At 39.4% G+C, this 13545-nt stretch overlaps 1 protein-coding gene across 1 annotated transcript in view; it reads right to left on the bottom strand.

The window, feature by feature from the left end:
- Nucleotides 1–13545, bottom strand: part of LOC122990249 (protocadherin Fat 4) — a 112261-nt gene that overhangs the window by 49218 nt on the left and 49498 nt on the right. Inside the window, exon 2 of the mRNA XM_044363504.1 lies at nucleotides 1704–1835. Within this exon, the coding sequence (XP_044219439.1) occupies nucleotides 1704–1835 (132 nt within the window). The remainder of the gene's footprint in view (nucleotides 1–1703; nucleotides 1836–13545) is intronic.

Here is a 13545-nt window from a genome sequence, read left to right as displayed (position 1 = left end):
CATCCTAATCTCTCTCCCCTCAATAGCCTGATTTCTTCCATTCACTTCAACTGTGTCCTTTGGCTTCGGTGAGGGACCGCAGACCTTGGAGATGTCGGCAGGGCCAGCATTTCTCTCACTGCAGGATTTAATGTCAATATCCTGCCTAAAGCAGCTAAAGATGGAGCGTTTAACTAATTGAAAGTGATGCCAGTGATGTAATGTGAACTACGGGGAACGCAGAAGGTCTATCAGAGGCAGCAGGCCGAAAAATCAATCGCTCTCCTCCAGGCTCTGTGACACCAGTGGCCTCAACGCGTCTCAGATAACATCAAAACTTGAGAGACAAAAGGACGAATTCTATATGTGTGTGTGTGTGTGTGAGAGAGAGAGTGTGGCTAGGGGAGAGAAATGTAACAAGACAGCTTGATTCAAAGTGTGGGTCCATGTGTTTATGTTACTGGCTAGAGTAAAAGAGACCTTAATCTGTCTTGGCCACTTTGTGTCACTGTGTGTTATCAGGATGTTATAAAGTTCAAGGGTTAAACTAGTGACACAGTACTCTTAAGCAAACTGTACTCTAATGTAAAGCTTTAACTGATGATTATTTTCATTATTCATTGATTTTTTTCAGTTAATAGTTTAGTCTATCAGGTGTCATCTGACAAAATAGTGACAAATTGGTAACCAAGTAGTGAATAATGTCCTCTGCAATTTCCAGGAGCCTAAGGTGACATCTTCAATTTGCATTTTTTGTCTGACTAACAGCGAACAACCCAAAGGTGTTTTTGCTTCAATGATTAATTGCTTATCAAGCTAAAACAATGAATTTCTGTCAAAGACTAACTGATTCATCAAGTAATCATTTCTGCACTACTCTAATGATGTGTTTGACACCACATACACTTGTCCAACTAATAACTATAACCTCTAAAACTGCTTTATAGCTCTTAAACCCTTTATCTAAAACCCACCATGGACCACCTCTATATACTCTCTAATATTTACTCTATTGCTCATATGCATACATACAAGGCTATGTAAGTAAGGCTGGTATTTATTCATGTGTTTCAATCCAAAGGTCTTATTAAATCAATGACATTTAATGTAGTATTTTGCCTAATTTCAGCATTTTGAATGTTTTGTCTGGTCTCATGCAGTACGTGATGAAGCCCCTCGGTATGTCTCTGAATTGTTTGGTCCATTTAGGAATCTGAAGCCGGATGTCAACTGATGCTTTTGCTTTAATCCCATTTTGTTCTTCTGCTTTTTCCTACACTGTCTGATATTTTTTCCACAACTCTTTTAACGGTTAACTAATTAAGGAAAGTACTGTATAAATATATCTGTACTTATTTACCACCTCCTCCTTCATAATAAAGTTAACAGGTTGGCCAAGTTTAGTTAGTTTTCTAACATGGTCTAAATGGCTTTTCTGTCCTGAATATGTGACACTTTTGGCATGAAAATAGTCCAACTCAAAGATACTAAATGTCAGCTTAGGGGGGAGAAGTTTTATTTCAACACTGAAATCTGTATAAGTCTCATAAACCCATTTCAATCTATAGTGGTTTCTACACTGTAGGAACAAAAAATTAGAGCATATCATATTTTTAATTTGAATCACTCCCATGACGTCAATTCTGAAAGCACTGGAGTGGAAAACGGGCGCAGAAAAGTACAAAAACACTGTCAGACAGAATAGAAACTTGGGGAGCCATTACCTCGTCTGCATCCGTGGCTGTTAGCTGCATTATCTTGAAGCCATCTCCAACGTTCTCCTCAATGGTCACATCAAGAATATCATTAGGGAAAACAGGAGGGTTGTCATTGACGTCCTGCAGCGTGATCTCCACCTGCAGAGGAAGAATAAACACCACAGTTTCCGTTAAAGCTCTGCCAAACTGTGCCTGCAACAGATGTTAAGATCGCTGCGAAGAAAAAAAAAAACGTGTCCATCTTCTTGGATTTCAGATGATGATGAAGCTGCATTAGAAGGGGAAAGTAATCATTCTCTGACTCCAAAAAGAATATAGAGGGGAAAAACTGTGAAACGAAGTGTAGTTTATTGACTCTAAAGGCGAAAAAGTAAGGAGACTGAATTATTGTTTTATCCAAAGATCATTTATTTAGACATAACAGTAAAACTAGTCTTCTAGTCTGAAACACAGTACATATTTGGTCATTTGGACTTAAAACAGGAATCTGACTTTTGATATCTTATCTTACGATATAATAATTATTGTGCCATAGAAATGTGTAATTTGGGGGAAAAAACAGCAAAATTTGCAAAAACTAGGACAACCAAACTATAATGACTGCTCTCCGGCTTGTTAAGGCCAGAAGATTAAGATTAGCTAATTTGCCCACTTTTTCTTGTTTATTGTGATTGAAAAATCTTTTTTGATGCTCCAGCATCTTTACATTTGAGTTTCTAATGCCACATAAATAAAACAGAATCTAAATATTATGGTGAAAAAAATGTAACATTGCATCTCAACAGCCTCTTACTCTAATGGAATTCATGTGATTTGACGTGGTTAAGCTACCTTTAAATTATATGTGTAATACATGTACACATTATATATATTTAACTTAAGATGAATTTATTGAACTAGCTCATTCAAATGGACAAAAAGCAGAATCTTGCTCTTTATATTGTCCAAACATGGAGTGGAACATATAAATCTATGTTTGGGCTTCATGTAAAGTTTGTGACAATGATTACTAATTAGCCTAACAAGCATATAATTAAGGTTTTACAACTAATATAAATGTTACACAGTTTGGTTAAGAACCTTAAAATTTCAAAACCCTTTTTTTCTCAATGTCACTGTAGCTCTCTGTCTTTGCAAAACAAAGGAGTAAAGAGAATACCAACATCATCTTACATAAACTGATGTACTTAGAGATCTGCATTGTGGGTCTACCATAGACCTCATATACCCCACTGTCACTAGAGCGGGATGGAAACTGTACAATTTACAAATTGACTTGAGGCTCTTTTCCACAGAGACTTACTGTGAGTGTAACAGTAGAGCAAACTAACTGCAGCTCAGGGATTTTCACTTTCATGTCTTAGAAACCAAAATAAACACATATTACAGTAGACCACAGACCCCCCATGTGGATAAACTTTGTCCCATACAGTGAGATTTGTTCTGATAATCTAAATTTAAGACAGACAGTCGTGGTGAGAGTGAAACCCATGATTAGATTCATTGTTTATAGAAATTCTGTGATTTCAAGCAAATTAAAGTAGCATTTAACTATTTCTCAATTCACACAAGACCATTTGGAGCCCACTTAAAGATGGGTTGTCCAGCCACACTTGGAGAACCCTACATCACAGACCTAGCATGTGGCTGATGCACTAAATGGCCAAAAGTACGTGGACATCCTTCTTCCACATACTTGATACTTGTGTGGTTTTGTATTTCATGGTTTGGGCTAGGCCACTGACTTCCACTTGAGGGAAATCAGAATGCTGTGTGCTTCCAACTTCGTGTTAAAAGTTTGGGAAAGGCCCTTTCCTTTTTCAACATGACAGTGTCCCCATACACAAAGCCAGGTTGATTAAAAAATGGTGTTCGGAGGTTGGTGTTGGAGAACTTGACTGGTCTGTAGAGAGACCTGACTTCAACCCCATCCAACACCTTAGGGATGAACAGGAACGCCGACCGCAAGCCAAACCTAATCGCCGAACATCAGCGGGAGACCTCACTAATGCTTTTGTGGCTGAATGGGAGCAAATCCCTGCAACCAGGTTCCAAAATCTTTTGGAAAGGCCAGGAGAATGAAGGCTATTATAAGAGTATATTATTGCCCTTGGTTTTGGAATGACATATTCAACAATCACATATGTAATGTTTGGATGCTCACATACCTTCAGCCATATAGTGTATAACTAAATGTTGGGATCTTTTTATATGCGTAACTGGAAGATGTCCTGTATCTTTTAAGTTTTATCTACAACTGTATTTTAATCCCATGTGGATGGGCCAAATGTTTAGCATGAAACAGAATTAGGAAGGAAATTAACAAGAACCAATAAATATATTCAAGCAATTCAATGGGAATCAAATCAACCACCTATAGAAAGACAATGACAAGTAGTTACACAAACTCCACTATGCTAATGTGTGAGAGAAAGTGGAAACCCTGGAGACAGTTAGAGTGAGACATTTATGGTTTCAGATTTCTGTGTCTAGTGTGGCAATATTACATTTCCACTCATATCCCACAACTTAAACTGCGATCCCCTCAGCCTCATCCACTAACCCAAATATGCATTTCAAAGTCAGTAAACATGGCTCGCTTTTGAATCATAACAGACATTTTGCTGCGCATTCTCTGTTTATTGCTTCTATAAATATGGAAAAGCCGTGTTTAAATTCTCCAGTGATAGGATCTCCATTAATGTTGACAGTGATTATGGTAATATCTTGTGCCAGGCATCACAAGATGCCCCCACTTCTCTTTCACAACCCCCCAAAACACATACAGATTTCATCCTACATGAGATGAAATAGGAAATGGGAAAAGAACAGTTGTCACACGTCCACAATGGGTGCAGTTTTTTAAAGGCAGCAAGAGTTTCCCTGTGGGCATTCACAGAGTAGACAATGGGCCTCAAGGCCATAGGACAACCGAAGTGGGGGTGATCCCATACAGCAGTCTATTCATACCCTACTGACAGGAAAAACAGACTTCACATGTCCCGTAACTCTACTTTGCAACCAACAGTAGCAGGAAACTGTTCCTACCAGCTGCCACTGACTCGTTGTGGAAAAAGCTTAGTTCATTAAAGATGACCCAGAACAAAAAGCTTGAGGGAGACATGGCTGAAACGGTGTCAGAGTGTGACTGAATTAAACATGCATTGTGCTATTTACCGCTGTGACACCAACTGTAGCAGTCTACATAAGGTCATAATTACAACAAATCTCATCACTGAACACTTATTCATCTGATCTGCTTGTGCCTGGCTGAGGATGTTGTCCACTTATTAAACCGGCTCTCAGTTGGTGTCTGCGTGTCTGCATGAGTGGAGATAATTACAGAAGAACAAGACAGATTATAGCCTGGGCACCAGTGATGCAGAAGTCGCATAAACAAGCCACAATGACAGCGGCTCTCAACTCAACTTGCGCCTGAGCTGAGGGACCGGGGCAAAGTCAACAAACAATGAATATTTATCTCCCACCCTGTGTGTCCCCTTGATGTGTAAATAATGCAAGGCCCACTTCTGAGGAGTGAACTAATTAGGGTAGAAGTGCAGTTTTGAGAAATAATTACGCCTCACGCTTCCAGTTTGCATTACCCATGCTCCCACGGGAAAGGAATATATCAAAGAGCTTTGGTGAAAAATTCATCGGAGGAAGAGGAAGCAAGGTCAAGAGGGGGGAGGCTGATAGAAGAAGGAAGAGAGGTTTTGTTCCTTCCACCTGTCTGCGGCTCAAGGCGGGCAGGCAGCGGATCCAGGCACCCCAGCCGAGGCAGGTGAAACACATTAGTTTACAAGGTAAAAGATTGTGTTTCATGAACTACTGTTTCAAGTTGCAGGTGCTGCTAACTGGCTGCCAGAGTTTTATTATTTATGGGGAGGTATGAATGATTCACGCGTCAAGTGGTTCCTGAGTGCTGTCGATTATGAGACCTTAAGTGATGGAAGGTATTTGTCCAAAAAGTTGATACTGGAGCTCATACAGAGCAGTAATAAATTATATCTTGTTGCAAAATTCCCAGAGCTTATATGATATACGAAGGAATGAAAGGTGGGATAATTTAGACGTCGGAGCTCATGTTATGTAATCACTCAATTCACTCATATTACAAAAAGACATTTTTCTTCAAGCTTCTATTGGTGTCTTGCAAATATACATTTCTGCAGTGACCCCAGTATGAATGAGGCTGAATGGACTTTTGTCTGTGGTGCATTTGAAAAATTCAAAAAAAGGATTTTCAATACCACTGTGAAGCCTATTTTGCTGTATGGAGCAGAGACTTTGAGAACAACTGTCACTGCCATGAAGTGAATCTAAACATTTACTATCACCTGCCTCAAAAGAATCCTACAAATTCACTAGCCAGATATTATCAGCAACCAAGAACTAAGGCAGCGATAAACATAGCAGCCTGCAGAGGAAAAAAATCCTCTGAAAACGCTGGAGTTGGATTTGTCACACTCCTCACAAGCCTGCATCCAGCACCACGAGACATGCCCTCTTTTGGAATCCACAAGGGAAAAGGAAAAGAGACAGACCAAGAAATACCTGGCGCTGTGACCTGGAGGCAGATCTGAAGAGAGCTGGTCATACACGGGGACAGCTGGAGAAATTGGCCCAGGACCGGGATGCCTGGAGAGCCTTTGCCCAAAGTGGGGTCACGGGTTTTAAGTAAGTAAGTAAATATTTGAATTTGAATTGCTCATATTGAATAATTGCATTTAAAAACCGAATTTGAACCGCAATCTGAAACTGATTGTTTAACTTGAATATTTGCATTGAGAAGCTGAATCTGAACAGCATTATTTGAAATTGAATTTATTAGTTTGAAACTGAATTCTAATAAACTTGAAACTGACTACAATATTATGACATTATTGAATTATTGAATTGAATTTACTCTGAAACTGTATTCGATCCTTACTTGAAAATTCAACTCTGTATATACTTCCACATTCAGTTCTAGCAGTTCAAATTCAGTTTCAGTTTACTGAGACACACATCTGGTCATTAAGGAAGAGCAAACGAGTGCAGATTCACAGAACTCCTTTTTGAAAGAGTTCTGTGAATCTGCACTCGTTTGCTCTTCCTCTTCCCTTTCAGAGCAGCTGAATTCAGTTTCAAGTTTATTGGCATTCACTTCCAAACTAATAAATTCAATTTCAAATTTTGCTACTCAGATTCAATGCAATTATTCAAGTTAAACCATGCAAATTCAAATTATGTGATTCAAATTCAATTTTTTAATGCAATTATTCAAGTTGAGCAATTCAAATTTAAATATAAACGATTCAAATTCAGTTTCTGACACATATTTCTGCCCATACAGAACTTTCAAAGGCATTGGCACACAATACCAAAACTATTTCCATGGCTAGGCCTAAGTGTGAAAATATGGCTTTTTATAGTTTGAGTGAACCTACCCTTTAAAATCATTAAACCAGTGTTGATGCGTCAAGCACTTGCTGACACTTCACATTTTGGCATCTTTAAAAAGACTTGTGAAAAGCTCGTGGGAGTAAAAGAAGACTGCAGACATCAAAGTACAGACATTTCCTTCAAGAGTAACAGAACATACCAAAATAAGTCTCCCATCCCACCACAGTGTAATATTCAAGGTGAGAAGAAGTAGGAGTTATGGTTACAGCTTAAGGTAAAAAGCATGACCTGCATCCCTCGAGGCACAAACAACTTTTGCCATTTTGCCCACATCTAAAAAGTGGAAGTAGCACAGGATTGCATATGTTTCCCACTTAAATGTCTTATACGTGCAGGTCTGCCAAGTCCTCAGACAGGGGAGGGTAAGGGGGGGGGGGAGTCACTGCAGGAGCAAGAGATCTATTATTTGAGCAAAATCCCATGTAGGCTACACACATATTTTGTCAGTTACAGAGTCAGTTGTTTTTAATAACCGGTAGAGGGTCTGATTAATTAAGTGAACAATGGTTTACATTACAGATGAGTAATACAGTGCATGCTTGCTCCATTGAACATCATGAAACTCTTGAGTGAAAAGTTTAAAATTCACCTCATTAGCACAAACATTTCTTCCAAAGCAGACCTTGCTGAAAAAAAAAAAAAACAACAAAAAAAACATGTGACCTCCGAATGCATCTGATGCAACAGTTGGCCTGTAAAAGTTGAGCTCATATGATCATAAAACTGGAGCAGGGTGCGCCTCAAGCAGGAAATAATCATTCAAAATGATTAAATATCTCATCAAATGCTGTTGACGACTCAGGGTCAAGGGTTGGGGGAAGCATCGACTTCCAGCTCTCATTATACTTGGCCTCTGAGATTGAATGATTCCACTTTGCATCATCCATTTTTCACTGATGTGCACATGAGCCTAAGTTTGACCAAATGTGTCAAAAACTGGGATCACAAAGCAATTCCAAATATAACACTTCATCATAGAGCCAGAGCCAGAATCATATGCTGTTAAAAGAAATTACTCAGGCTTTGGCGCAGTATAAACAGCTAAACGGCACAAAGGAATTTTTGCAATGCCATAAAAAAAAAGAGTCAACACTAAAAGGCTTTGAAACATGCTGATTCTATTGACGTATTATAAATAAATAGCCAAAACTAATCCAATCTGACGTATAATGCAATGTTTGTTTACAATGACATGATAGTTATCCAAGGTTGCACTGGTCTAATGCTTCAGCTGGGCCTTGTGTAATGTGAGGACAGTGCTTTGAGACTGAGAAGAAGGGAAGGCTGGTACAGCTTGGGCTGCTTAGCAGAGTATTCCAACAGAAGCAGAAAAATATGAAGGATCCAATTGCTGTGCTTTCCAAAAGGAGTCGGAGAGTCATCACTGAGCTTTCTCATATTCAGGTTACATCCCTTCCAACCGCTGACTGAGAACCCTTCGAAGAACCGCACCCAGGTCAGTAAGGACACCCTAGCTAATTCCCACAACTTCTTCAACAATAGATCAAGCTTCCAGGGGTTTCTAACTAATTCTCTGCAATTCTCTCTTGGAAAATCATACTTTCCCCAAAGTTCCTGTACTATTTAAGAGCCACTGTACTGTATGAAGGAATCTGTCATCCTCTCTACTTTGGAAATGGATTACCGACCGTCTAGAAAAAGCCCAGGCCTGTGTCTGTGTTTGGCTTTCTTAATCTGAAAACCGTATGGCATGATCTGCGCACATCTGATGAATGCTGTGCTATGTAAGAGAAATTGTAAAGTGGGTCCTTGGTGATAAAACGCCACATTCAACATAATTCATTTTCTGCAACTCCGGAGACACACAGACAAAGACCATCGTTATTTCACTTCATCTTCACTTCCCTCTCTACTTCTTCTTGTGGTTGTTTCAACTGTTTAGATGGGACGTCATAGACTCTTGGCTCCAGATTTATGGGGCTTAAGAACTCATGGGCTCTCTGGGTCAGGGACACTGGTAAAAGTGCCATCGTGGACCTGTCTTTTAACAACAAAAGGAAACACAACTAAATAATTAAGACAAGGTCAAACTGATCTCTTCCATACAGCTTCTTTAACACGTGTGCAATTGCAACTGGCTCGATCTGTCAAACAAATGCCTGCAGCATAATTCATCTTCCAACCGCAGTCATCAGGCTCGGCAAAGTGAGCGCGCGCTCCGGAGACAGGAATTTGAGCGTGCCGGAGATGGGAATGTGCCCGGGAAAAAGCAGACAAAGCTGGATGTCAGCCAAACCTCAACGCACTATGCAAGAGAGAAGTCAGGATACGATCATATCCCCCTCAAGTCCCCCCAAAATCTTCTGCAGCCCCATGGAAAAAAAAGAGTAAGAGTGAGTAAGAGAAAGACAGACAAAACAAAACAAAACAGGAGAGCCTGCAAACGATCACAAAGCACCTTAGCCTTATGTAACCAACAAGGGGAGAGAGAGAGAGAAGAGACAATGTCGGACAAGTGGTTTTAATAAAGGGGATCACTGTCCTCTCGGTGGACCACTTCACCAACTGTTAAAAGATTGTTTGTCTACAGCAGGCCCCTTCAAGCCCCCTGCAAACTCTTGCCAAGCGAGGTTCCCTCTGAGCGTTTCTGGTGGGATATATAATCCAACAAAACGAATAACCCACCAGGTTGTCTGGACCAGCCTATTGTTTCACAGAGGGCCTGGGCTCGTCGAGATCTCTGCACACAGGAGAGTGGAAACAAATCGTGATGGATAGCCATTTTTAATGGTCCTGTATCCGGCCATGAGTGGTACAAACTGGGGTTCTTCTTCACTATAAACAGCCATAACTCTTTCCCCATTATTCTTACCTGAGAGAGTTAGATGGAAAGTTTAATTAGACCTTGTGCAAGATCAGAGTACAGCTAATGGAAGTGAGACAAGATTTAGCTCTCCTTGAAGCCAGAGCACAATTCAAAGCCATCACTGAAATTACCATAGCCTATTAAATGCAGCATGTTCTGTATCCCTGAATTAGGAGGTTAAAAGAACATCAAAACAAGCATTTTCTCCTTCTTGTGAGATGAAAGGTAAAAAACAAAATAATTAGCCTATTTGTGAAAAGTACGCTTTGAAGATGTTAAGAAAAAAATGTATTTTATTTTTATCAGTTGTATGTCTTTTTTAAGGACTTCTTAAAAAATGGAAGGAGACCATAACCGGAGACAGCCGTCTATCGGTCTCCATGTTGGTGCCACTGATTCTGCGTGAGTCTACGGCCTTATCACTCCACTTTCTCCACAATTACCTCCAATTACGGCATTCAAACCTCACAGACCATGGAAAGGAGAGAAACTGACAAACACAGCACATTGTAATTGTTTATAAGACCCTCGAAATACATCAAAACATAAAGATTTGCTGGATTTTTGGCCAACTCTGATACTGAAAACCTACAGAGCTAAGATATAAACAACATCCAGAAGTGGGAGGTCATTAGGTACATTTAGTCAAGTAGTGCACTGTCAAGTACATTATATGAGTATTTCCATTTTTGGAGACTTGACCTTTTTGCTCCACTACATTTTAGAGAAAAAAAGTTTTTCTTCTGCTTCTGTTGGCTGTAATTACCACTAACCTTGCTGAAAAAACACTTCATATTCAACATGAGATAAGCTCATTTAATGCTTTACAAAAGAGAGGTTAGAGAATTTTCCCCAGTGTGTAGTGAAACATGTAATCCGTCAACTGATATGAAAGGGATAAAATCCTCAAAACTGGAAATACAAGCTTCAATTTTCATCTGACAACTGCAAAACAAAACACAGTACTAGAGTGTAAACTCTCCAACAGTATACTGAAGAAGTCAGAGTCAGTATCACCTGGACCACAATTTAGCACTTTAAAATGGACCATTCTTCACCATAAGTACTTACTTTTGCTACATAAGTATATTTTACTGCTAATAGGTCAGTGCAGGACTTTTACTTCTAATGGAGTAGTTTTCCAATGTGGTGTTTCTATATTGACTTAATGCTTCTTCAACCGGTGAGGTCCGAAAAGTAACAGTATTGTCTTCTTTTTTTTTGATCAGCAATTTATTAATTAGTTGAGCAGCAACAAGGTATACAAATATTTATCTCTTAACATTTTATATACACTATGTTAGCATAGATAAGGAGTTTTCATACTATAATTATGGAAAACCACTTGATGGAATGTTATTAATGAAAAGCATAAATCAAAGAATCAAAGGCAAAAAACCAAATCCACAGAAACCACAGCAACAACAACTACATCAGAAAAAAAGATAAGCAGCTTATAAACTAACAATAACAATTGACGGAAAAAATAATGAATATAAGCACAAATTATGTTTGCCAGTGGATATCAAGGCCCGGGTTTGTCAACTTTAAGAACCATTTATATGATCAAGGAACTTTTGCCATTTCTTTACATGGGAGTTTACTTTGAATGCCAGACTGTAGGAGAGTCTCTCATAAGAGGTGACTCTACCTACAAGCTGGTACCATGCACACCTGGAAGGAGGTTGCGGTGATTTCCACTCTTTGATTATTAGTCTCTGACTGATCATAAGTACTGTCTGAATCCAACTGGCATCATGGGTAGCCAAGGACTTGAGGGGGGATGGATCACCTCAGACATAAAGTTTGCTTGAGCATGGGTATTGTGTACCTAAAATCCTCTGGACACAATCATGAATTGTTATCCAGAACTCTTGTATCACTGAACAACATAGACAGTGCAGCAGAGTGCCCTCCCCCCAGCACCTCCAGCATTGGGAGTTTTCTCTCAGCTTAAGTCTTAATAACTTTCTGGGGGTCCAATAAAAATTTGATGCAGAGTTTCTCAAAATTTCCAAAATAGTGTAAAGGGACTGAGATGGGAAGAGCTTTCAGAATATAATTGAATTTTGGAAGGGTATTCATTTTAATGACATTGGCTTTCCCCCATAATGGTAGATAAAGTGGTGAGCACCTTTCAACATCTGTGCTAAAACACCCTTGGAGAGGTTCTATATTAACTTCAATCAAATCTGATAATTTAAGTGGAAACAAGACTCGAAGAAGAACGTATGTGATTCCTTTCTGTGGCCACTGAAAACCTAAAAAGTATGTTTGGACAGTATGATGTCAAAGGTAAGGCTTCACTCTTGGACCAATGTACCTTACATCCTGATAATTTAGAGAAAGAATCAATAGTTGCTAGGAATGATTTTATTGACACTTCAGGGTCAGATATAAAGACCAGTATGTCATCAGTATATAGTATTAATTTATGAATTGTTGAGTCAATAGTAATTCCTGATATGTATGAATTCTGACAAATAGAAATTGCTAAAGGTTCCCAATGCCAAGGCAAAAAGAAGTGGGGAAAGAGGGCACCCCTGTTGTGTTCCTTACGTCACGTTGCCATTTGTTATAACAGCTGCTTTGGGCTCGGTACAATGAGGACGAATCCAGTTAATAAAGTTATTGCCAAATACAAAGGCTTTTAAAGTCAAGAACAGGTATTGCCACTCCACTCTATCAAATGCCTTTTCAGCATCTAGAGAGTGGGCAGCCATAGGATTCTGTTTATCTTGCACATGCCACATAATATCAATAAATCTTCTAATATTGTCAACTGAATTATGCATATGAATAGACCCAACCTGGTCTAACCTAGCCAATATCTTTGCATCACAAATTTATGAGGGAAATTGGTCTATAACTTTGACAGACTTGTGGATCCTTATTTTTTTAAGTGTCAGAGTTATGAGTGCCTGAGTCGTTGTTGGCGGCACAGAGCCCCTCCTTTGTAGTAGTCTTCAAAGTACTTTCATTCCCCCTAATAGCAGGCATTATACTTAAAGCTTCCTGCTTTTTGATGTAGCTAGCAAGCAGCCTCCTGGCTTTCTCCCCCTCCTCAAAATGTTTCTGCTTTGTCCTAAAGAGGGAGAATTCAGTTTTTAGGGTCAGGAGATTACTGAACTCATATTTTAACTGTGTAAATTGAGGAGGATTCTGATTGGACATATGCTGTGTAAATTTGGCTTATCTTCTCTTCTAACTCCAGCTGTTTTGCAAGGCCAGATCTCTTCTTATAGACAGATTGCTGTATTAACCAGCCTCACAGGAAGGCCTTAAGTGTTTCCCAGGCTACTGCAACAGACGGGGATGTAGACAAATTAGTTTCAGAGTACAGGTTAATCTGGTCTCCAAGTGCTGTTTTAATTGCCTCATCCATGAGAAGGCTTGAATTCAGCCTCCATCTACAAGATTTTGTTGATTGAGTAAACAGATATAAGCTGAGTATAACACTAGCATGATCAGAAATTAATATGTTGTTGGGGGGAGGGATCCCCAGGCAACTTTATAATAAAACGATACCTTAATTGAGGAATCATGAAGAAATCAGGGGCTCCTGAATCCAAA

Source organism: Thunnus albacares, chromosome 10, assembly GCF_914725855.1.
Source record: "Thunnus albacares chromosome 10, fThuAlb1.1, whole genome shotgun sequence".
NCBI lineage: Eukaryota > Metazoa > Chordata > Actinopteri > Scombriformes > Scombridae > Thunnus > Thunnus albacares.
Note: the sequence above shows the minus strand (reverse complement) of the source record. Positions and strands in the feature narration are given on the sequence as shown.